Genomic DNA, 26,599 nt, shown 5'->3' on the forward strand with positions numbered 1-26,599 from the left:
TACGTGATGAAGAATATTAAATGACCATTAAATCCAGTATTTCTCTTACATGGAGCCGAATAGGCTAGACAATGACGGAAATTATTGATGCAGTTCAGTAGCTTAGGAATGCAGAGAAGGAGGACTAAACTGATAGCTGGAATCATAACATAATCTTGGCAGACTCGGAGGCAGAGCCAAGCTGCACCGGGCACTGCGAGGCGGGAAGTAAGTGAAGGGTCGAGGATACAGGTGGGGGCTGTATCGCTCCTCAGCGAGGCTTCAGGAGACAGGGGCTGAATCTGATGTCCGGGCCCTGTTGAGGCCTAGAAACGGGGACTTTATAATGAAATAACGTGCACACTAAGAAACGTGGCAACATAATTTTACATAGGCCTGACACTCATATTACTCATGAGGACTAGGAAATGGCATATCAGAGGTGGACACAACTATAATTGCGTCTTGAATCGGACATGGGGAATAACATATGCATATTGGTCATGCACACATAACATATGATGGATGACTCGTAGGGACACAGAACATGACAAAATTTACTTTTCCACATTCCCTCCTTGTCACTACGTTTCCATCAGGAAACATCAATATTCATGATACCATCTATCATTTCATACAGTACCATTTGTTCATCTCGAATTGTCTTGGAACGAGATTTAGAACGGGGCTTGGGACTAGGAATACAAGAGGTAGCACACATTCCGCAAATCGCAGGGCCACATTGTATACAGAGGCAGCAGCTGAATATGATCGCTACTGCAATACCTAGAAAAGACAGGACTTTCCATCCCCAGGCAGAAATTATATTCCAGAACCAACCGGACCATGTCCAGGTGCCTGGATCTTGGTGTAACAGATGGGTAATTTTATGAAGTCTGGTTATAGCTGAATAAACAGACGGCGCGTTATTTGGAATGAAAATGCAGCAACTGGATCCGAGGACTCTACAGGCCCCGCCCCTATCGGCCAGTATGACGTCAAGGACGAGACGATTCTGGAGCACAACAATTCTCATAAAGGATTGCTCTTCGGTTAAGTTACCTAGAGCGGAGGCAGTCTCATCTACTACTGCTTCAAGGGTTCTTGTTAACCTACGAATTAGCTTACTATTTACAACTGTGCCTAAATAAGGGAAAACACCTTTATCAATGTCAATGAATTGCTCTGCAGCAGTTTCAGTATAATCGACAATCGGGAGGTTTCTCTTGTGTCTAGTATGTACTAGGTAGGAATTCCTATGGTAGTCAGGTGGGGCTAGGAAAACAGGTGGCAGTAGGAAGGCAATGTAACAGGTTCCCTCCCAATCGAGGGGCAGACGAACATATGCAGTTTGACCACAAACGAAATAAGAATGACGTGAAGCTTTAAAATAGATTTCCCACTGTCACTATACTTGATAATAGTAGTACAATCACTATGTCCTACGTGTACAGAACCATAACTACGAACACATAATTCGCCTTTGACTGGTAATACTGAAATAGCAGGTGAATCCATAGAATCTGGAGTAGTATCAGACTGAACATTCAGGACCATGAAATTCGACGAATAATTACCTAAATTGTACACTTCATTTTCTAGGTCTAAACCTGTTCGGTGAGGGAGACCTTGCTTGTCTGGGAAACATGTGCTGTTAAGAAAAGACATATCTGTTGAGGATAACGTTAACGTGGACCATGCTCCACACGAACCATTATGGGAAAAAGGATAAGGAAAGAGTGGCAGAACTCCCTTCGGTGTCTGGAAAGGGGGGAGTCGACCACATACCCAACAATTAGTGGCATTGCTGGTCTGGTGTGAATAATGTAACATGCGGATAAATGTATTGTTACGCATCGCGAGGCGGTATGAATATTCATGAGGAGGCAGATCACTAAACGTGTGCTCTACTGTAACATTAGAATGCTTATTTACATGAGGAACTGGAAAACACAGGTAAAATGCGTAACTGGTGCAGGAAATCATTATGCTGAGAAATAATATGAAACTTAGAAAAACGATACATCGGTTTGAGTTTTGACTAACTCTCTCACTATGGGGGTCTATTTTATACATGTCAGAAACAGTCTAACCGTTTCACCTAGGGGAGGACTTATACAATCAAACTGACTGACTTGTTTTACTAGACCGTAGTTTTTGCTTATACTCCTGCTGCGGAGTTTTCTCTACCAAGGGAGGGGTTGTATCAATGTCATTTGCGGGACAGTCCTTAGGAACAATGTTTTGACAAGTCTTGATATCCTGGGAAATGTTCTTAGAGACCGGTTTTAATCCGTAGAATTTCTTGACGTGCGAAAGATGCACCCAGCCGCGGCGTCCTTCCAATTTCACGGCTGTACGGGTGGTGAGGAGGACCTGACGGGGCTCCTTCCAACGTGGCTCCAGCGGACTTGATCTGTCAAAGTTCCGGACGAGCACCATCGAACCTGGAACGATCTCATGCGGTGCCACCTCGGTATTGTCTGGAAATGCGGCGGCAACCTGTGAACGACATGAGTTGAGGGCAGACATCAAGGAAGCTAGGTAATCTGTCAGCATATTACATGAAACATCAGTAATACTTCGGGGTCTAGGAGTACCCCACATGTTAGGGGGGCGGCCGAAAACGACCTCATACGGGGACAGACCTGATCTGGAATGTGCGACCATGCGCATATAAAACAAAGCAACTGGCAGAGCTACTAGCCAGTCCACACCCTTGTCTTTACATATTTTGGCAATTCGAATTTTCAGAGTCTGATTATGTCTCTCGACTAGACCGGCTGCTTCAGGATGGCGTACACAATGAAACTTCCACTGGTACCCTAACAACAGGGAAACGTGCTTCATTAACTCAGATGAGAATGGCTGACCGTTATCAGAATATACGACTCTAGGGAGTCCATATCGAGGGAAAAACTCACGAACCAACTGCTTGGCAGTGGTCGCGGCTGTGTAATCTGGGACTGGATATGCTTCTGTCCATCTGGACAAAGCGCATACAACTACAAGGACATACTTGAAACCTCGACATCGCTCCATCTGAATATAATCCATCTGGAGGACTTCAAAAGGGTGGTCAGGGGGCTGGAATCCACCTTGTTCCACCGGGACACTTTTACCTGGATTAAACTGACAACATATCATACAGGTACGGACTTTCTGCTTGGCTGCAGCTCGTAAATGCTTGTTGAACCAAATGTTCTGGATACTGTCTAACATTGCTTTTTCTCCTAAGTGTGCTGGACTATGTGCGGTATTAATAATGACTTGAACCATAGAGTCGGGGAGAAACCATGTGGTTCTTCCCTTCGTCACCCATCCTTGATCTGTCTGGACCCCTCCATGTTCGGACCATTTCTTCATTTCATCGGGAGTAGCATGTAACTGGATATCTATGACATCTTGTGTAGGGTCCTTAACTGTCATACATGTAGTCGGATCTGGAGTATGTGTCTGTGTCGGATTAACTTGAATGTCTAGAGTCTGTGCTGTAAGCTTGGCTGTGCGATCTGCTAGATCATTACCCTGGGAAATAATGTCAGTAACTTTCGTATGTGCTTTGCATTTCATAATAGCAATGGAGGTCGGTAAATGTATGGCATCTAACAGAGCTTGAATAAGGAGACCATGCTGAATCTTGGTCCCATGAGAAGTCATGAAACCTCTCTCCTGCCAGAGCACTCCGAAGTCGTGTACAACTCCAAATGCGTAACGTGAATCTGTGTAAACATTAACTTTCAGGTTCTTGGCGTGTATGCAGGCTTGTGTCAGAGCAACTAGCTCTGCTGCTTGAGCGGACAGAGTGTCAATGCGGTGTGTCTCAATAACCTCAGTGTCAGTAGTCACTGCATACGCGGCAACTAAATCTCCTGTACTAGTCCTCATACATGAACCATCCACATAAAGTGTCAGGTCGGGATCTGGTAACGGAATGTCTGTCAGGTCTTGTCTTGGTTTTGTCGTAATGTTGACTACTTCCACACAGTCGTGTGTGGCAGAATTTGAATTAACGGATGGTAACAGTGTAGCAGGGTTCAGGACGTTGCAGCGTCTGATTTCTATGTGTGGCTGAAACAGTGTAAAAGGCTTACTGTAGTTCGGTGTAGCTAGAACTGGAGCTTGACATAAAGCTTTCTTTAACTCGTTGAAACTAAGTGTATGTTCAGATGTCCAAGGGAGGACAGTCATTGCGGCTGCCTCCTGTGTCGTTAACTGTATCAGTGGCTTGGCTAGAAATGCATACTGTGGAATCCATTGTCTACAATAAGAAGTAAGGCCAATAAAAGCACGTACCTCCTTCTGGGTTCTGGGCGGAGGAAGACTCGCTATCAACTGGATACGGTCTGGTGTCAACTGCCTACCCCTCTTGGACAGTAAGTGTCCTAAGTAGACCACTTGCTGGACACAGAATTGAAGCTTCGAAGGGGACACCTTGTGCCCCATCTCGGCTAGGAAATACAGAACCGTCAGCGACGCTCGCTCGCAGTCACGTTCAGAACGGGCTGTGATCAATAGATCATCGACATACTGGAGCAGGGCAGTGTCAGTTGGCATATGAATGTTGTCAAGTTGTCTCTTAAGTGCTTGGCTGTAAATACTAGGGCTTTCTGTGAAACCTTGAGGAGCTCGTGTAAACATATAGCTCCTTCCATTTAAACAAAATCCGAAAAGAAACTGGCTGTCTGGATGAATCGGAACACTAAAAAATGCATTCTTAAGATCGATTACAGTAAAGAACATGGCTTCGGAATCAATGGCTGTCAATAGGGAAGAGATATCTGGGACAACTGGGTACTGAGGAATAATACATTTGTTAAGCTCTCGTAAATCAATCACTAATCGATATACTGGGGGTGCATTTGGATCAGTACGTTTCATAACTGGAATGATCGGAGAATTGCATACATTTGAGTCAGTTTCTACAACTACTCCTTGAGCCATGAGCTCGTCTATAATTTTGGATAAGGCTGCTACAGCCTCAGGTGGCAATCTATACTGCCTGATTCGTGGTAACACTACACCTGGTTTGAGAGTCACACGATGGGGTGTGATTTGCATGTAACCTACATCAGTTGGACCTTGCGCCCATAAATGCTGCGGAACTTTAGACAGTCTGGGATCAAAATCTCGTAATACATAGTGACCCTTAAAGTCACGTAGGAACAGTCGTATTCCCTCTGGGGAACAGCATATAACTGCACCTAACTCTTTCAGTGTTTTAATGCCTAATAGATTTTCCGGACATGACTTAGTAAGTAACAGATCAGTAGTACGGGACAATGGACCTACTTCAAGAGTGACTGGCTTTGAGATCTCATTTACGATAGGTTTTCCTGAAAATCCAAGGGAAACATTTCTTGAGCCTGAGAGCGGAGCCCCTGGAACTTCGGCGTGACTAATTGTGGTCCTACTTGCCCCTGTATCAATCAAAAACTTTCTGTCTTTCCCTAATACTTGACTGTGAACATAGGGACCTTCTTGATCTACAGGTATCTCGATGAGAGGCAAGCCTACCTCCCTCTCTAGGCTGTTTCATGAATATGGCTGGTACTCTGGATACTCAGACTGTGCATACTGGTACATCTGCGATGTAACATGCTGTGTTGCAGCAATAGGCTGCGGTGCTGTAACTGTCTGTGGTGCATTCTGTGACTGAGGAGTCTGTGAAACTTGTTCTTGTCTAGGCGGACGTGGTCTTTCTTTAGTCTTACCAGTAGCTATGTTATGTTTCAGAACTGTACACTCGTTTATAAAATGACCTGGCTGTTTACAATAATTGCAGTTCCCTTTAACGGGTGCTGCAAGATGACTGGCTTGATTTGGACCCCTCTTTTGACTGTCTTGAGGAACAGATTGTGCAACTAGTACTTTCATTTTCGTGTCTTTCATACGTTTTCTTTCGTGTTCTTGTTCTTCTCTGATTCTATTCTGGTGATACTGGAGCATCTGGAGCATCTGAGACGGAGTATTTGCTTGCCAGGTGCTTTCGACTTTCAGAACTCGGTTTTTAACTTGTGGACTTGAATTCTCGACTAATTTAGTAACAAACAGGTGAGGATATGACTCACTACTTGTCTTGAGGCCACTGTTAATACTGAAACATTTTTCAAACCTAGAATAAAAATCACTAATATCTTCATCTTGTTTCTGTTTACAGGCTGAGATTGCATCCCAGTCTTCCTTTTTCGTTGTTAATAATCTGGGTAAAACTTGAATCAATAATTCTGGTAATTCTTTACATTTATCTCCAAGACCAGTACCTGGTACACGTATCTTATCTTCTGCTTCTAGAACTGCCCAATCTATCTTTTTCTCTCCCACCTCCCATTCTTTCTCTTTGAGCTTTTCATACACCCCTGCGGGCAACAGAACCTTTAACATTTTAATTATATCCGGGTACGTGTATTCTCCCATACGGAGCATGTCTTTTAATTCTCTATGGAACCCTGCTGGATCTTTGTCATGACAGGGAATTAATTTCTTCATTTCGAGGAGTTCCATCTTGGTGATTGGAGTGTATACAAACACTCGCTGCATTTCGCCACCCGCTCCTCTGACTGGGTGGACTTCTCGTAATGGATTCTGTCTATCTATGTAGAATGATTTACTTTCTGGGGGTGAGACATGGACAAAATGCGGGTTCAAAAATGTTCTATATTTGTGACGCTGTTCTAGAATAACACTAATTAAATCGGTACCTAGACCTCTCCATCTGTACTGGAGTAACTCGTTCAGGATATCATGTAACGGGCCTGGATCAGAATGTTGACCCTCATACAGAGTAATGAGGTGCTGAATCATATACATACCCACCAGTCGTTGCTCGGCTGGGGGCAATTTCAGAAACATTTGTGCCACTATTTCGTCTGGAAAAGTGGTAGAATCAGTAATCCATCTGACTGCTGATCGGACTAGTTCCTGTTCATGCATGGTACTTAATTCACTATAACCGATTCGTGATTTCAGAATGTGATCGGTAGCTTGGAATACTTGTTCTAGGGAACCTTGTTCTGGTGCTGAATGATGGAAAATGGACTTGTGTTCTAGGCGTAAATGGCGATCTGGAAATCTAGGTTTTCCTACATACGCTATTCTGGCGGTATTCTCATCCTCTTCCTCTTCAGGATCAGAGATACTTTCTTTCTCGCTTACTTGTGCTGCTTTACGCTGTTCATGTATCTTTATTATCTCTCTACGGATTTTCTTATACATACTTTCCATGGCACTAATGGTATTGTGCTTTCCTTCGGCTATATTATCACTCCACTTTGTTAGAGTTTTCATTTCTTCCGGGTCTTTAGACGGGTAATCCTGTTCTCTTATTAGACAGTTAATTAAAAACTTTAATATCATGCGCTGAATCTCGGCTTTCCTTTGAGACATGGCATCACTAATACTTTGTGGGTCATCCCCTGTACGGATGAAACTATATATCCTGTCTAGATCTTCTTTCATATTTGGTAGGGTGACTAGATACTCGGTCACTCTCCTTACGCGTACGGAATATAAAACCATATTGAACTCGCCTGGAACTGGGTCATAAACACATTCACCAAGGGTTTGCCTGATCTCTGCAACCGACTTATTATTCTTAGGAGTACGCTGTGATGCTTGAGCATGTAATTCGAGTGCTGATAAACGCTTGTATGGCGGCGGGGTTTGAGGAAGACCTCCTCCTGCGGCCACTAAACTAGAATCATCAACTGATGCTTTTCGTCCTGGCAGGGTGGGTAATTGTAACGTGGGCTGGACTTGTATGGCGGGCTGACCCGGGGGGGCTGTTAAGGGCACCCCGGTATCTGGGGGAGCAGGAATTACCTGGTTTACAGGGACGGGCGGAGTGCGGACAGGATTTGCATATTCTGGGACTGTGTCGTCCAGATAGGACGAAATAAAAATATCAGCTGCGGTCGGTTTGTGACGTAGCTTGGTCGGAACTAATGGTGGCGGAAAATTACTGGATGCCTCCGGGGTCGCTTTTGGCAAGCCCTCGGCAAGAAGAGGGTACATACCCTTAATAAGGGCATTCCTCTGTCTGTCTCTCTGTTCAGTTTTGACTTGTTCACCTATCTCGATTAATTCTTTTTCTTGGGCTCGTTCTTGGGATTCTCTACTTAATTCTGATTTTCTGATTTCTTTTTCAGTTCTTTTATGAGCTTCTTTGCGCCATAACTCGATGGCATCTTTCTGTGATTGTCTGGCTTTCTTTTTCCATAATGCTTCTTCTACTCGCATGATGCATTCGGCATCCCATGTACCCGATACGGGCCATCTATACTTTTCTTCTAACTGTTTGGTATACTCTACCCATAAATCTAGATACAATATGGCACTTATGCCATGTTTCTGATACATAAAGTGACCTGGACTGTCCCTAGGCGGGACGGGAACTGCTGCTTCCAGCAGACCCTTTCTAGTTTTTAACTGACGTAACTTGGAAAATATGGGCATGACTGAACTGTAATCTAGACACAATACAATATACAATAAACACGATACTTATTTCCCATTCATACCACGACATTAGAATACATGAAAAACATTTAAAATAACAGTTCGGACAGAATACGACCTAGAAATACTTGAAATTTCTCGAGAACAGAACTGACTAGAACAGAAACTAGATGCACTGCTGAAACAGCACGAAACTTACCGGTCTCTTAATGAGACACGTCAGGACCCGCATCCACCGAAGTGGACACTTCGTTTGTGGGACTGTGTACCACCAACCCACAGACCAGAGTCAATTAGATTGACCCTGTCTAGATACCACCCTAGTAACGGTACTCACCGGGCAGCAAGAACGGAAGGCCTCGGACTGGACTGCACTGCTACGACGACGGACGACGAACTTCGGACCTCGGACTTCAGTTACGGGTGGACCTCCGGATACCTCGGACCTTGGACTCTTGGCTTGGGCTCTGGTCGGGACTCGCCGCGTTCCTCCACCGTCTCGTCTGGATGCTGGACCGCCTCCTCCGTCTCCTCCGTGGGCCTGAGGGATACTTGAGCAGAAATATCTGCCACTGCGCAGAAGAGTTCCGTCACGACTGCAGAGGGTCAGGGGGTCGGCGTGGCTTCACCGACGCGTGGGGAAAGGGCAAGTCCCTATTCGGGCGCCATTATGTGGTATATAAATAAATAATACCGGATCTATTTTTGAATGAATGAATGAATAACAGATAGCTCAATAAAATAAGAGTCAAGATTCGAGGTAGTGGGAGTTTTGCAGGTTTATTACAGCATAAAGGACAGGGACAGGACAACCTGCATAGGAACAGAATGGCAAGGACTAGCATGGCCCGGCAGCTGCCGGGGACAGGATCTGGAATGGCTAGCTCTAACATTTAATAACATTACATGAGCATATATATATAACGCAAACACATAGCATTACATTGCAATGGGCGTAGCAGTGGGTGGAGCAGTAGGTGTGACGCGTAGCAGTCGCGAAAGATAACGGTACAAAGGAGGTGTAACAGGGCGTATACATAGACATGTGATGCAAACGTAATAGAATATGTCATGAAATGGGCGGAAACATTGGAGGGGGCTACCTAAGGAGCCGGGACCTCTAACCTAATGGTGCGCGCAAACTGACAATGACGTGTTACTAGGAGAAGCTGGGGGCTATGAACTCTGTGCTAGGAGCAGAGACTAAAGTCTGGAGGGTCGGAGCGACATGTACCTAGACCCTATCTGGTATCTGATGTTTAGGGAACATGTTGATATAAACTAAGAGTCATGAGGGGAGAAGCTAACTGACTCTAAGGCTAGAGCATGCATTTATTCTACATGTAGTACGTGATGAAGAATATTAAATGACCATTAAATCCAGTATTTCTCTTACATGGAGCCGAATAGGCTAGACAATGACGGAAATTATTGATGCAGTTCAGTAGCTTAGGAATGCAGAGAAGGAGGACTAAACTGATAGCTGGAATCATAACATAATCTTGGCAGACTCGGAGGCAGAGCCAAGCTGCACCGGGCACTGCGAGGCAGGAAGTAAGTGAAGGGTCGAGGATACAGGTGGGGGCTGTATCGCTCCTCAGCGAGGCTTCAGGAGACAGGGGCTGAATCTGATGTCCGGGCCCTGTTGAGGCCTAGAAACGGGGACTTTATAATGAAATAACGTGCACACTAAGAAACGTGGCAACATAATTTTACATAGGCCTGACACTCATATTACTCATGAGGACTAGGAAATGGCATATCAGAGGTGGACACAACTATAATTGCGTCTTGAATCGGACATGGGGAATAACATATGCATATTGGTCATGCACACATAACATATGATGGATGACTCGTAGGGACACAGAACATGACAAAATGTACTTTTCCACATAATGAAGACTGGGCATTAGCTTCCGAATCTCTGTTTCGTGGCCGGTTGAAAACCTGGCTATTCTCATCTATCTAGATTGATTCTCCTTTTCTGCTTACAGCCTTAGCGCCAGGACACCCCCTTTGGGGGTAGCCGTGCGCTCTATAAGATTCATAAATAAATAAATAAATAAAAGGTGTTATTGTCTGTAGGACTCTGTCTCCACCAATACATGTCTGAAGTGGTAGTATATCTGGGGTGAATAGAGTGGTACGCGCCCCCAAAACACAAGGAAGCAGCACGATCTACAAAGACTAAAACAGAGTAAAACAAAATACGAGGCCCATCTGTGTGGTAATTGTGATTTAAAAGGAAGGGAAAGAGTCACAGTAAGGAACAAGCATTGGCATAGCCATTAGGTCTCGCTTTTGGGGACCTTATAAGTGTTTAGCCAGAGCTTTTGGCTTTGCCAGTGTCTTTAAACTATGTAGTCGAGCAGGCTGACTGCTGTGCAGCATGTTGAAAAGTTATAATAAAAACTGTTATACGCATTTTTGTTACCTTATGTATAACCAATAAGACATTGTCTAGGCGAAACCTAAACAGTGAGGTGCTGCGTTTTTTCCAGTGCTGACATATGGGTTTCCTGGAAAGACTGCTCAGGCCCAAAGGAGTCGGTGATGATCATGGGGCCGCGCCTGCCCAGGCTGGCAGCTGGGCTTGCCATACACGTAAGTGGACGGGGTGACGTCATATGCATGCTGCAAGGACTAAGTGAACGAGGCCTTTGTATGAGACTGACAGGCCAAAGCAACGCCTAGTCTTGAGATGTTGGTACTGAACAAATATCTGAAACTACATAGGAACGTATTAAAATGGGGCAGCGAATGAAAGCATAACAGCTGTTGCCTGGAAAAAGTCATAGGTATAAGGTGACAATGCAGACAAAATATAGAAGGCAAAGAGCAAGACTGGGCGTAGTGAAGAGAAAAAGAAAGTGAAGGAAGGAGGGAGGTAGAGAGAGGGAAGCTAGGAAAATGAGAGAATGAAAAAGTAAGATAAGGTAGATGAGAAGAGCAGTTAAGAAATATAGAAGTGAGAGCGTGAAGGGAGAGGAAATGCAAGTGGGATGAGGGAGTGTTAGGCTCAATGGAGGGAGCTGGAAGGGCAGAGAGACGACAGATGGGCAGAGAATCGAGGCAGAAAGACCGTGGTTACAAGCAGGACAGGAGAAATAAAGAATGGCAGGGTATTGAGAAAGGCTAGTATGTGTGAGGACAGGTGGGATTATGCTATTCTGCATAGTGTTTATGCATAATTATGGATTTGCCGTCCCTTGCCACATAATCAGCTGCTGCATAATTTGCAGATTTGATCGAAAAATGCTCATTGTGCAAACAGATCAGAATTGACTAACTAATGCAGCAGCGTGGGCTGTTGCAAAGTGAAAGGCCCTTCCCAAATGTTGACTGGACGCACACCTTTCAGTCCTTTATTGCTGAATTTGAATGTTAAATTCTACTTGGACACATCATCAACCACAGGGCTAAGCGCTGAGTCCCATAGCACAGTAACTGCATCTGTGATCAGTAGTGAAATGTAAAGTCTTCCCACATAGGATAAGGACAACACCTTTCTAATTATGCACTCTACATAGCACAGGATGCTGCCCATGCAAGAGAGTCAGCGCCTCACATAGAGGAAGTAAGCACTATATACATTTTTCAACACAAATATAATGCCCCAACCAGCGCAGGACTCTTAATCTAGGAGGATTTGCAAGCGTCAAAGGTGTGAATAGCAGCTGCAGTGCACCTGGGCATTGTGCACACTTTGCCATCATGCCATACACCCTCGGTTGTCCAGCTGAAGGGGGCCGTAAGCTTCTGTCGAAAGCCCCTTCTTAGCAGGGCCGGACTGAGAACCAAAACCGGCCCTGGCAAAGTGCTTGGCCGGCCCCCTGGGGGTGCGACCGAGCTCTTTGCCAGGGTCGGTTTTCGACCGATTTTGTTACAGGGCCGATTTTGTAGCTATGCTGCAAAAACGGCCCTGTAACAAAAATGGTCCCCAGGGCCCAAAACCGGCCCTCACCCTTGCGGCGCACCGGGGGATTGTCCGGTGCCCGCAACGGCCAGTCCGGACCTGCTTCTTAGACCCAGACGCATCAAACAGGACAGGGCTGGATAGGCGAGCTGCCGTGAAAGCAGCCACCAGAGCGGCACGCCTCCTGCCCTCTCCTCACACCGGCTTTACAAGCTCCAGACTCCTGGATTCGCTTTTTTACATGACCCCTCAGAGGCAGCGAATGTAAACCCAATTTGTTCACAGAGCGCGCAGATTTAAATGGATACAGCCTAGGGTAACCTGACCAACTGGCATGGGTGCGAATTCAGGACAGTGAGTACAAAAATTTCAGGAAAAGGGTCAAAATTTAGGACAAAAATTCAGGACAAAAGGTCAGAATTCAGGACAAAAATTCGGGACAAAAGGTACATTTTACATACACATCAGAGGAAGTCGTGCAATAGTGCATAAGTCAATAGACAACCAACACAAGCACAAGTAAAAATAACTGTATTTTAGGTTGAGAGAACCTTGCACTCACTGCATCAGTTGTGTATGCGAGTGAAACACACCTGCATTTGCATATTTAAGAAAAAAAAGTTAAGAAAAAGATCACAGCTGAAGGCTTCTCAAAGCTTACATTCCCCCTCACCCCCACTGGAAAAAACAGTGGATCCGAAATGCTGTCACTGGGCAGAGAGGCCCATTATTCTGTATGTGATAATTAGGCCAACATACAGAATGATAATGGGCCTGATAGCAGTCTGTGCTAGGTCAGGGAGGGGCTGCTGCAGGTCACAGATCACAGCAGGAGCGTGAGCTGCCTCCTGCAGTGAGAGTTACAGGCTGCTTGCAAGGGGCAACTCATGCCAATGTCCAAAATTACGGACAAAAGGCGTCCGTGGAAGAAACCCTTATGGACATCGGACAAGAGGCCCAAATTACGGGCAGTCCGTGAAATTTACGGACGGTTGGTCACTCTAACACAGCCTGCCCCAGAGCTTTAAGTAGGATGAAAAAACTGGGGGTCTCTCAAAGTGGCGTGGTTAATGTAATTAAGGGCGTGGCTTAAATATGTAACCTAAAAATCTGTGCATAGCATAGTGTGAAAAAGCTGTCCATTTAAGCCCTAGTGACACCTGGACAATGTTGCTGCTCCTGAGTTTCAAAAAGAGAAGGGAAATCCAGAGAGAAAACTACTCTCTTTAAAAGATTTCCCTTCCCCCTACAACGCTCACCTGGCATGACATCATGCCGTAACTTCTACACTAGTGAGAAGAGCAGTGTGAGCATGCACACATGATGTGCCTGCTGTCACAGCAGTCCATGAAAAACAGACCGCCTGTGCCAGGGTAAAAAACCGAGCCCAATAGAGACCCGTTTCGAGGCCCCCTTTAAAAAACTGCAGATGCTCAGCACCGGTGCGACCCGGCCCACTTACAGCCCTGACCTGCCCACTATCATTATTTCAAATACGTGGTTTCATGAACTCACATTTCAGCCAGCAGCATGGCTCTGTGAGTTATACATTTGCTGCTGGCATTTCCCATGATCTGGAGGTCACAAATATCAATCCTGGCAAGGCCAATTTAATCTTCCACCCTTCTGAGGGCACTCGATTTAACACCACAAAACTGGACAATGAAATCCCTGTTATTTACCAAGTTTAGAAATGCCAAAAGTGTAGAAGAAAGCGTCCTATTACACCAAGGAAGTTTTCATTATATTGGTCGAAGGATTCAGTTCTGGAACTGACAGCCAGGTCCTAGCACATGGTATGATTGGGATGAAGCTGTTGCTCAGGACTGAAGGGGCAATTTTTCACACAGGATCTCACCTTGATTGATTAGAATTCATATTCACAATTTAGAGTCCGTTTAAAATGAAAGTAGATGCCATGGGTAAACCCTTCTGAATACTGAATAGAATGCATTCAGTCAGTGAAAGACAAATATAGCACAATTATCGTTTTGACAGACTTACAAAATGAGGTCTTCAAACAAGTATTCTTCAGGAACCCACAGGAGGTTTTCTTAATTGTTTGATATTGGTAACTTGCATTTCTAGTCTTAATGCACATAAACATGTGCCGTATTTGTGAAGTGAGTGGTGTATCAAGTGTGCCTACGTAGCATAAGTGGACTAGGCATGAACAGGCGTCAAAATAAAACAAAGGTCCATGTGCATACAAAAGGAAAATAACCTACAGCGCTCCTTTCTTTTTCCTCTTCGATCTGTCCCTATCCTCTCTATCCTCTCCATCCTCCGGGGCGTGGGACAAAGATGCAAGCCAAGCAACACGAAGGGATGGCAGACGACAACGACAAGCAGAACTTTGATGACTAGTAATCGAACTAACCGAATGAGACTGGAAGCAGACAGCCAACCCCCCCCGCGTTTTTTTCTTCTCTTTCCTTTCCGCCTTTCTTTCTTCTACTTTCTTTTTCCCTTTTTCCTCCAACCATGTATATACCGTGCTCCATGTAAATATATATTTTTTATACAATAAAAAACGACTGAAATAAAATAAAAAAACAAAGCTTTCTTGCTTTATTTTGTGAAAGATTACAAGGTTGTTCTGTGTGTAAAAAAAAAACCAAAAAACGATCATTCTGTCTGTTTTGCGTTGCTTCAGTAGAAGGGGAATTTTCCATTGCTTGCTACAGGGTTAAACAACTAAGAGCAGCTAACATTTTCGAAAACATCCATATGCTTCACATAGAAGTATTATTTTAGCTTGTTGTTACAAACAAGTGGTTCTGAGTGAATATGCTGCTACCTGCTCTAGAGAAATGCTATGAAGAGAAAGTTATATACATTTGCTGCTTTTAGGGAAAATCAGGGTAAGACCAGTTTTTGCGGGGCATGCTGTCTGTCGGGGACACTCACCAAGGACACTCTGGCCTCCAACTCTGCGGTGGGATTACATGAATGACCAACTCAATTAGAATATGATGCTATGATTGAGGGTAATTGCCAGGTTTCTCCCGGAGCCATAGTCTTTTGTGTTGCAGTGCTCGCCTTCTCTTCGTGCTAATGAGGCTGTAACGCCAGAGAGTAGGTCTCCCTGCACTGAGAGTGTAGGGGTTAGCCATGGCAATCCTGTGTGTTTCACTTCAATGCAAATCAGCTCCCCTTGCTTGAAATCAATAATATCCGAGGGTTGTATAGCAAAAAACAATTTCCCTGGGGGGAGTTTCTGAGGGGCCTATGAACGTAACCATTACCTCACGGAAAGAAGCAAAAATGCAGAAACGCTTCACAACCAAAGCATTGCTGGTCCCAATCAGCTGCACCCCTTCCACCGATAAGGGAATCAGAAGAAAAAATATAAGTCTGGTGCTCCCAGAGCAGATAAATCGGAGAGCACAGAATGTTAACAGGAAGATGCAAGCAATATATGGCACAGGAGCAATTCACTTCACACCACTAACCGGGTGACCGGAGGCTCACAGTAAACAGCGCGGGTGGCGGAAGAAGAGTTGCAACCAAAGCTAAATAACTAAAAAAGTAGTGCGCTGAAAATAAACATATGGCCAATACTGAAAGGATCGCTGTAGCAGGGGCAGTCTCCAGCGTTGGAACCAATTTGCCAAAAGATAGGACAAATGTTAACTGTTCACCAACTAAGCCAAAGGAATTTAGAAAGGCAGGCAAAACAACCAATGAAAAGCACTGGGCATGTGCAGAGCCCACAGACTGAATACAGCTTGTCTCCAAGACAACACATGTGCTCTGCCTAGCCTTGACCTAAAAAGGCACATCTCATCCGTGGTTCAGGAGTGTGCCATCTTGTGTTGAAAGAACCTGTCTTGTTACAACAGGCCAGTTAAATATAAATAAATACAGGACAACCTGTGTCCGCTCTATAAAAATTACTGGAATGTAATTAGGCGATTGACATTTTGGAAATTACATAAAGGGGCAGCCCGGAAACAAAAAACAGTAAATGAATAGCACAGAAGGAAAGCGAAGAAAAGCAAGACCATCTGGAGTAAAGTTAAGTGAATGACGTGAGTAATCTTAGTTATAAAAGAATGAGCTAGGATTTTGGATATAGCCTGGAACAAATATATTGTTCGTATAGCGAAGTGCACGTTTAGTTGAGGAAAGCAGCAAAGTCATGTATTACAACAGTACGCTCATTTATGTCCGATGCATATAGACCACATTTGGAAACTTTCTTAGTCTCATCAAACTCCTAGTGGGACTAAAATTCAACCAATGTGGCAAGGAAAAGAACATACTGCAGGAATATAATAAGTGGATGCATAGAATACGTAACACATATGAAAATGTCTACTGTGCATCTCATTAGAAAGAGCGCTTAGAGAGTACAAAACATATCTATTTGGTTCATACTATTTAGGGACGCTTGCACATAAATAGGCGTCATTAAGGTGTAGGCCCAAGCAAATATAGGCATGTAAAAAAAATTAAAGATTAGCAAAATGACGAATACTGAAAAACCTTCATTTTTGGTGTATCTGAGATATTCTTAAGTTTTTATTTTTAACGAACGAACATCTAATCTCAAATATTCTTGACAGGAAGGATACGGCTCATAAAGGTGGTCACCCTAACCAGATTACTTTATCTATTTGGCAATGTGTCCCCAAACTCCATAAATCCTTCTTTGGTATGATTAGGACACAGCTGATAAGCCTGGCTTGGACGTGGAAATTTAGATGTTACCATTCCCACCGGGAGGTTTTGACGCCCCTGATCTTAAAGTATACTGTCTGTACGCCCAGGCGCACTTTGCTCACCATTGTGTCCACCCCACCCCCTCCAGGTCGAATATTGCAGTGGAGCTGGACGAGGTGACACTTATACCCCTCCCAGCTCTGCTTAGTGCACCGCACCCAAAACAGGGAGCCCAGTACCACAGGCAGCATGCACCACAAATGCCTTAAATAGACAGAGCCCGGTGAGACATTATGTATTCCCCTAACCAACCTATGCACACCCATCCACGAATACCAGTGAAGCAAGAACCCAAACCAATCTCCCAGCTCAGGAAACTGAGAATATTTAAATGGGTGGACATTTATAAAAAAAATGGTAGCTTCATTTCCCTGATTAATTTATGCGAGCCTTAGAAGACACCCCCCCTTGTAGTCTTCCTCTACTACCGTCTCCCAGGAGTGTGACACTACTACCCAATGTTTCTTGTGAGCCTGACACCACTCCCACCACAAGAAAGACTGCTAGAAGACAAGTCCACCGCACATTTGATTACCTTCCTAAATCGATGCAATACTTAGTTGCAATGTGAACTGTTAATGGTAGCATGCACCGCTAAAACTAAATAGGAGGAGGAACTGGGAGATGAGATTAACCATAGGTACGTGGAAATGTAGCTGTTCTCAGACTGGCCTATTAACCTCCAGTAGTCGCCTGCATATTCTGTACAAATTTGTTCAGAGAGCCTTTAGCACTCCCTTGTCACTATGGAGGTTTGGAGTCCATGAAGACTCACATTGTATGAGATGGCCATCTGAGCAGGTTTCTTGCACTTGGCTTGGACATGCAAATGGGTCCTTTTACACAGCCACAAGGTGGTGGCTGCTCTGTCCCCCACGATGGACTGTGTAATAGAGATAGACCCTGAAATTGCACTATTAGGTTTGTTGGGGAACCTACATACATTACATAAAAAGTTTATCGCACTTGAATTATTGATGGCCAAAACTGAGGTGGCGTGTTGAGGAGGAGGGGAGCGAACCAAATTAAAGCAATTGCTGGACTCTCTAATGTATTTTAACGAGCAACTGGAAGTGTATATGGAATTGCTACCACCGCCCTTGAGACCCAAAGACATCTGAGGACTTTTGAGACACTACCTCATGCCATTTGTGGTCCAGCTGCTCTGTCACAACCTCCCAGATGGCGCAGCTGGTTTGCTGGACCCCACTGGTTGCAGGTATTCAGAAAGATGCTGCAAACCTCTTGTCGCTTGGTCATGTCCCGAAAATCACCTTCAAGTCACATAACAATAGCCTCTTTCACATTCCCTGTGTGGACACTGGTGTTGATTAGATGTTGAATTGGAACAAGTGGATGGATACCACGGATGGATGCTAGGCTAATCAGGAATGTATGCTTCTAATAGTGCTCACGAAACAAATAAATGCAGTTGAAATGCTTGTATAATCAAATATTTCATTCTATGTTGTATTGCTATGTCAAGGCGATGACTTGCTCATTGCAGAGCCTCAACTGTATATCTTGTTGTTTGGAAATGACAAATAACCACAACAAAAATGAAAAAAATAAGAAACATCTAGAATGACAGCTGTCAGACCTTATGCGCTCCTCTGTTCATAGATCATCCCACGACAAGCCGAAATTAAAGTGTATATGTCATAATCTTGTCTGTATTCTCTGTATTTTTTTGTAAAGATTATTGTCCACATTGTGAGGTGCTCTGCGGTCTATAAACTGATGGTTATATTGGATCCCAGAACTTTATCACCGAATCAAAGGCACACGTTACTTTCTATCCTCGCACTTTTTTCGTTCAGAGAAGTAGGCCTCCATTTGCATCACTATTTTCGGGTTCAAGAGTACAGTGGCTGATGGCCAGTCCCAATGCTTTGCAAGCTCAAAAATTATGTTAATTGAGAATATTTTATCTTGACATGTAAGAATGCATAATTGGCAATAACGCATATATTTATGGGAATGGATATTGATACGAGCTATTATGGTTTGGAACGATAAATAATGTATTTTCTGTTTCTGGGAAATACATTCAAAGCTTCCAATAAGTAAACTACAGGGACTGCCTCGTTGCAAGATGGTTGGAAGCTCATCATTACATGGTTCCAGGCTTCTCCGACGAGTAGCTCGTGAGTTACTGGTAGCTCCAGAGCACTGCACGTAGCTCTCCTGTGCGCAACCCTGTGAATTAATGTAGACCCTCTTGGTTGAATTAATAGAGGTATACCAAAACTGAAAAGCATATTCAGGATGAAAATGTGTTTATTTTCAGAACTCATAAATTGGCGTTTGGGTAAAAATTATTCAATTTCCACGTTGAAAGCTGATTTTTGAGTGATAAAAATCAAATGGTGTTGGGGAGATGTATTTCTAATATTATTAACTTGGTCCTAGGGGCATTGCAGCTATGGCTGTTATGTGTTTCTGATGTAAAGGCATTCCACATTGACAAAGAATTTTTAGATCACTGCTGGCTGAAGTAATCACTGCTGGTAATGCTGCATTTAAAGGCCACTAATGTAATCCTGTTTTACGTTGTTACTATTACATCTCTGATTATATTAGCAGCTCTGGAGGATTTTCACTGAGCATAAGTAGCTCTTATTACAGAAAAGGTTGGAGACCCCTTCTTTAGACCAAGCCCTTATTCACAAATGAGTTCTAATAGTCATGGTTCGTGCAACACAGCATGGCGAGGGGCGTACATGGGGTCCCTTCCACTCTACTGGTCAGCGAGTCTCCGACTGGACGCCTCCCACTGGTTGGCACTGGGTCACAGCATTTGATGTCCAGGTCGCTGAGTGGAAGAGACGAGCAACACTCGTCAAAGGCTATAACCATCTGGCTGCGTGTTTGAAAATGGCGGGCTTTAGCCTGTTTGCAGTGAAGTGATGAGCAGGAAGCTTGTTTCCAGCACAACTGGCTGTTTGCGTGAAGTTAGCCCTGGAGTTTGTGCATCTTGGAGCACTGGGTGTCCAGTTAAGAAGCATTAGGCTGAGAGCTTTCTGGGGACACGGTGACGCACAATAGAGGAATGAAGTTGATGCACCCCAAATCATGTGGGACTCTATTAGCTCGTCCACGTTTTTTTGGCTAGGAGGGTTTTTAATGGTTGGGTTTTAAACACCTCTATTAATGAAAGCTGAAACTACAAAACCCAGAATGCATAATTAAAGTTAGCTGAAAAAAGTCAGAAGTGTGTTGCACGTGACGTAGGGCACATGGCCGCTATGCACATGGATGGACAAAAATAAGAAGTTATGCATTTCTTTTTTCGTCAAGTTAACTATTTGCCACAGTTTATTTCTGCTTTTTAGAAACTCCTTTTAACGTATCCATTCACCTCGAGTACTTAGATATGACTTGGCCATGATCTGAAATACTTCCTCCTTCCCCTGTTTCTTTCATAACTTCAAAGGCGGGAATGTGTTTCATTAATTTCATTAGGCTTAAAGAGGGCCTTGATGTGTCCAGGCAAATGGAATGACTATGGCCTGGCGGCCGTCCTCAAGCATTAGATCTGTGAGTAGGCTGGAGCACAATGTTTATTAGACTATTGTTTTCACACACCCCTATTGCGACGTTTCATGTATTCTTTTTTTAAGGTGCAACTTTTTCACAAAAGGAGACTGGTTTAAGAAGTGAATGTCTAGATGAAACTGTGAATCTTGTGTGTGGCAGCTACTAGACATTTCTCTATACAATGTCCCGCTGGTACATTTAATCGCTTTTGTTTGTTTGAAATCGCTGAATATAACACAAAATACAACTTATTCTGCATGACAAAATCCTGACACCCGCCTAATGAGTTTCCTAAAATGTATAACATATTTTGGATTACAATCTATTGAGGATGAGTCTCAGTTTATTTCAATTGACGAGTACTAATGTTATAAATCATCTTTGTCCTCGTCTGGTCAGAACATACATAAATCTTGGCCTCATGGGTACAGGAACTATACATGTGAAATAGTTTGCTAAAAGTCCATAATGTTCATGCGTGAACCAACATATATTTTTGAAATGTAACTTAACTACGTTATTACAACTTTTTAATTTTTCTATTTAGATTCCATATAACATTTTTACACAAAAGTGCTCTTCTCTGATATCACATTGATTTAAAACAAACACAAATATTCTGTTGTATTTTATGTTCCAATCAATGGTTAATAATTATCATGCTTTCTCCAAATCTTAAAAATTGTAAGAGCCACACCATTTCTTAATACATACGAATATTCTTATTTACTTTATACTGCTCCATTTCTGTCACCATACATTATTGCTCCTGATTTGTTGAATTACAAATACTGTTATAAATATTGGGACATTGCTATTAACCCGTTGTGTGCTTATGACGAGCTCAGCTCGTCATGAGGCACGGTTGAGCTGCACTCATGACGAGCTGAGCTCGTCACGGCCGTTGGAACGTTCGCAGGCGGGGATAATTACCCCGCTGTGCTGAACGTTCCAAAACGGGTGTGGTCGTGACGAGCTCCACTGTGCCTCATGACGAGCTGAGCTCGTCATAAGCACAGCGGCGCCACACACAGCCCCCCTCCCCCCGCACAGCGGGGGAAAACACCCCGCAGCAAAGGGGTTAAAGTATAAATGAGATTCCCCCAAAAGGGCAATATTCTGATTGATTGCTTTTTATCTTCTTTTTTTTTTTAAGGAGCTGGGCAGCGCCAGAACCATTGTTTCAAGATGTGACTATGTCGAAAACCTGATGAAGAAAGGTTGCACTAAGGAGTACATTGAAAATCCTGCTAGCAGGGTGAACATTGTGAAAAATGTTTCCCTGAGCAGCAAGGGATCCGGCGCCACTCACTCTGCTGTGACCCAGATGATACCTCAGAAGATCTCCCTGAGCCTGCGGCCTGGTGAGTTTTGTCCTTCCAACCAGTGATAGATCTGACTCTCTAGCATCGCTGTCCACAAGCTTGTGGACTCTTTCTCCACATTTAATCAAGTAGAAAAGCTACACTTCTTGGAGTATTGTCCTGGCCACAGGAATTATGCGACAGGCGATGACCAAGTTAGCTGGAGAGTTGAGTTGAGTGAATTATGCAGGACAATATTGCACATTTTGAGATAGTATTACTAAATTATTTTGACATTTTTACACGTTAAAACCATCTGTGTAACAATTTCACTTCATTAGTACCAGTTTAACACCCAAATACAACAATAAGCAACTGAAAGGTGACCACTTAACCTTTTGGGAAGGGCCTAACCCCGCATGGCAACAAGTGTCATGTTTTAAGTAACGTTTTGTATACGTTTTAGCTGGATGCAATTTTTTTTTAAGATCAGCAAACTGCGCTGTGGATATTGGATTATGTGGCAAATAGATCATTATGCTGAAAACTCGGCAGCCGCAGAACTGCATAATTTCAATGCGCCCGCCCGTCGTAAGCTCTTTTAAAGAAGGATGACGCTGAATAGGTATTAACCTGCTTATGGTGCACTGCTTAGTTTCTAAAAATAATGGGGTCTATTCACTAAAGTACATTTGTCTTTGAAAGTAACTTATGACCAAATGAACCTTGATTACCCTTGCCAGGAGGTTACAAAGGGATTCTTGGCAGGAGCAAACCCTTAAGGGAGCATAGATGGCTGCCATGAGTACAGAGCTCTCCGCACTCCAAATTCCAGTACTACGATGGAATTTAAGGCATTCCTGCGTGGTTCAAGTCGTCAGTAGTCTTGGGAGCTTGTGAACGCTCACTCTCAAGTATATCTGTGGATGTTCATAAACTGCTTCGCTTCTGCTTTTCCAGCCTGGAAAGAGATTGTATTTACTTGTTCTAAAAGCTGCCGTGAATACCCCTTCCAGGGTGGGAAGGGAATCGATCACCCCCACATTTAGTGGCGATGTAGGGGAATGTGTTTATCGATTAAAAAACCTCTTTTTTTCCTCCCAAGGAAATAAAGTAAGAAAAAATGTGCATTTGCACTTTGGAATCTATTCATCCTTTTTTAAAATGTATTTTTATATACTTTATACAATCACCAATACTGTTGCGGAGTTAGCCACAACTGGCATAGAATGTTCGTACCATGCTGTATATGTGGTTACCCTCTAGTTCGTTCTTTTTTGACAGTAAAGGAGATGTAAGGAGGAAAGGACAGAAAAGTTAGAGATGAATGAACAAGGGGATAGGACAGGCATATAGAGAGGTACATTTTCTTGGCTTTACAGTAGTGTCAGTTAAAACAACTGCATTTCGGCTTACAACCAATCAGGGTTCTTGAGTCCGTCTTCGAGCCCACCCAGGCTCTGCTTGTGCTGTGCCTTTGGTCCGTGGGTCGGTACACTAGGAGTGAGGGCCAGTAAGGGTCTAGAAACGTGTCCAGAGCTTCCCACAGTCCCCTTGAGGACGCTTTCCAGGGCGAGTAATGCAGCGCCATGCGGTCCGCTCCTCGGAAGTGTGTGACCCAGTTGATCCATCCTTTGTAGTTAGTTTTGCTTGTGTCTTTCCATTTGGTTAGCACTAGTTTAACCACAGCTGTTAGTAATAGGTCCATTAGTTCCTTATCTATCTCAGAGGAGAGATCAGTTCGCATATACTCCGTGGTGAGAGAGGAGAATTCCCTCGCTATCTTGCATTTAAACACCTTGTCTATGAAATCAAATACCATACCCCAGAATACCTTGAGTGCTGGGCATTGGAAAATAAGGTGCGCTAGGTCCCCCTTCTCAATGTTGCAGTTCCAGCAGAGGGGATCCTCCCTGAGGCCTAGTGTGTCTAGTCGGGCTGGGGTCCAGAAAGTTTTATGGAGTAGCCAGAATTTTGTTTGATGTAACAAGTGTGCAAACGCCCCCTGTGGTGTGTTGTAAGTTGGGGGATTAAGTCTGTAATCTTGTGCCTGCGGATGTAGGGGTGCGTATGCGTGCACCGACTAGACCGTTGCAGTATTACAAAGTCCACTTTAATCCTGAGGGTCCCTGGGAGCCAACTAGCCCACCAGGTACCTCCAGTAAGCACCACAGGACTGTGTTGTAGAGAGGTGCTCTGAGGTCACGCCCCTTATTACACCTCTCTGCAACGCAGCTCTGTGGCGCTTACTGGAGGTACCTGGTGGGCTAGTTGGATCCCTGGGACCCTCAGGATTTAAGGGGACTTAATCCCCCTACTTACAATGTGCCAGGGGGCGCGTTTGCACAGTGGTGCAGGGAGGGGGCGAGGTGTGATGTGACAGGTGTGCAATGCTAGCTTGCTTCACCTACAATTGGTACAGTCTAGCAGTAACAGTGCAAGCTTCCTGCATCTAGAACAAGTACAGCCTGGCAGGAGCAGTGCAAGCTTCCTTCACCTAGAACAGGTGCAGCGTGGCAGCAGTGCAAGCTTCCTTCACCTAGACAGGTACAGCCTTGTAGCAGTGCAATCTTCCTTCACCTAGAACAGGTACAGCCCAGCAGCAGCAGTGCAAGCTTCCTTCACCTAGAACAGGTACAGTCTGGCAGCAGTGTAAGCTTCCTTCACCTAGAACAGATACAGCCCGGCAGAAGTGCGAGCTTCCTTCACCTAGAACAGGTACAGCCCAGCAGCAGCAGTGCAAGCTTCCTTCACCTAGAACAGGTACAGTCTGGCAGCAGTGCAAGCTTCCTTCACCTAGAACAGGTACAGCCCGGCAGCAGCAGTGCAAGGTTCCTTCACCTAGAACAGGTGCAGCGTGGCAGCAGTGCAAGCTTCCTTCACCTAGGAACAGGTAGAGCCTGGCAGCCGCTGTGCAAGCTTCCTTCACCTAGAACAGGTACAGCCCGGCAGCAGCAGTGCAAGCTTCCTTCACCTAGAACAGGTACAGTCTGGCAGCAGTGCAAGCTCCCTTCACCTAGCACAGGTACAGCCCGGCAGCAGCAGTGCAAGCTTCCTTCACCTAGAACAGGAGCAGCGTGGCAGCAGTGCAAGCTTCCTTCACCTAGGAACAGGTAGAGCCTGGCAGCCGCCGTGCAAGCTTCCTTCACCTAGAACAGGTACAGCCCGGCAGAAGTGCAAGATTCCCTCACCTAGAACAGGTACAGCCTGGCAGTACATGAGCAAGCTTCCTTCACCTAAAGAGGTACAGCCCGGCAGAAGTGCAAGCTTCCTTCACCTAGAACAGGTACAACCTGGCTGCAACAGTGCAAGCTTCCTTCACCTAGAACAGGTACAGCTTGGCTGCAACAGTGCAAGCTTCCTTCACCTAGAACAGGAACAGAGGTGTTTGGAAGCCACGCTTACCTTTCTCCACCACTCTGCAAATGTGACTGCTATGTTATAGTTATAAATTAGCATTAAAAAAAATCTTTGAAATTCACTGAAAAAAACATAGGTTTCAGGCACTGTATAGGTTAAAATTAGCATTTAAAAAAACATTGAAATTCACTGAAAAAAACATAGGTTTCAGGCATGTTACAGATTTAAAAAAACATTGAAATTCACAGAAAAAAAACATAGGTTTCAGGCATGTTATATTTAGAAATGAGCATTTAAAAATACTTAGAGATTCACAGACAAAACCATAGGTTTCAGGCACATTATAGTTAGTTGGACATTTCACTCATACAAAACCAGAGAAATTCCGGCGTTATAGTTAGTTCAGCTAACTATAACTTGCGCCCCCCGCAATGCACTGCTGATGACGTCACATATTACATCATTCATGGCATGGTCAGTGACATCACTGATGACATCAGTGATGACATCACTGAAGGCATCACTGATTACATCATCCACGTGATAATCTGATGCACCTCCTCACACCCTAATATAACCTTTGACACACCCACTCTAAAATAAAGACTACCATTCTCGAAACCATTGACACACCAATACCAATTACTACATACCCACTCACTGAGTCCTAGGTCAACACACACATCCACTCACTCACCTATACAGTCACTCATAAATACAATCACTCATCAATACAGCCACTATCATATGTATTCATACACCCATACAGACACTCACACACCGCCACTCACCCAAAGAGTTACTCACACAGCTAGTCAGTAATGCAAATAATTAATCACACTCCCATTTAATCACCTACTCAGTTATACACACGCCACCTCACTTATTTATGCAGATTCTAACACATATTTACTCTCATATACAATCACTGACACAAGCACACACTCATCCATACAGATACTTTCACAATCACTCACTCTCACATATAATCATTTATATACTTCAACACTAAAATATACTGCCTTTCACATGCCACACACATGTACAACTAAGACATCCATTAACTCACCAACACAGCTCTACACACACTCCCCCACCTTCACTGATGCACTCTTGAATCCATACACCCAGTGAATCGGCCACTCACACATCTATGCACAGAGTCACATCCCCCACACACCCACATAGACATTTAGGCACCCATACAGATACTCCGACAACCAAATTATAACCAATATAGACACTCATGTAGCTACTCACCAACCCATGTGGCCGCTTACACACCAACTAAGAAACTGATGCAGACATTTAC

At 44.2% G+C, this 26,599-nt stretch overlaps 1 protein-coding gene across 3 annotated transcripts in view; it reads left to right on the top strand.

The window, feature by feature from the left end:
- Window positions 1–26,599, top strand: part of ITGB5 (integrin subunit beta 5) — a 780,917-nt gene that overhangs the window by 230,195 nt on the left and 524,123 nt on the right. For all 3 annotated transcript variants that reach the window (XM_078682057.1, XM_078682058.1, XM_078682059.1), the window contains one exon: window positions 21,780–21,987. In XM_078682057.1, coding sequence (XP_078538183.1) covers window positions 21,780–21,987 — 208 coding nt within the window. The remainder of the gene's footprint in view (window positions 1–21,779; window positions 21,988–26,599) is intronic.

Source organism: Lissotriton helveticus, chromosome 3_1, assembly GCF_964261635.1.
Source record: "Lissotriton helveticus chromosome 3_1, aLisHel1.1, whole genome shotgun sequence".
NCBI classification, from domain to species: Eukaryota; Metazoa; Chordata; class Amphibia; order Caudata; family Salamandridae; genus Lissotriton; species Lissotriton helveticus.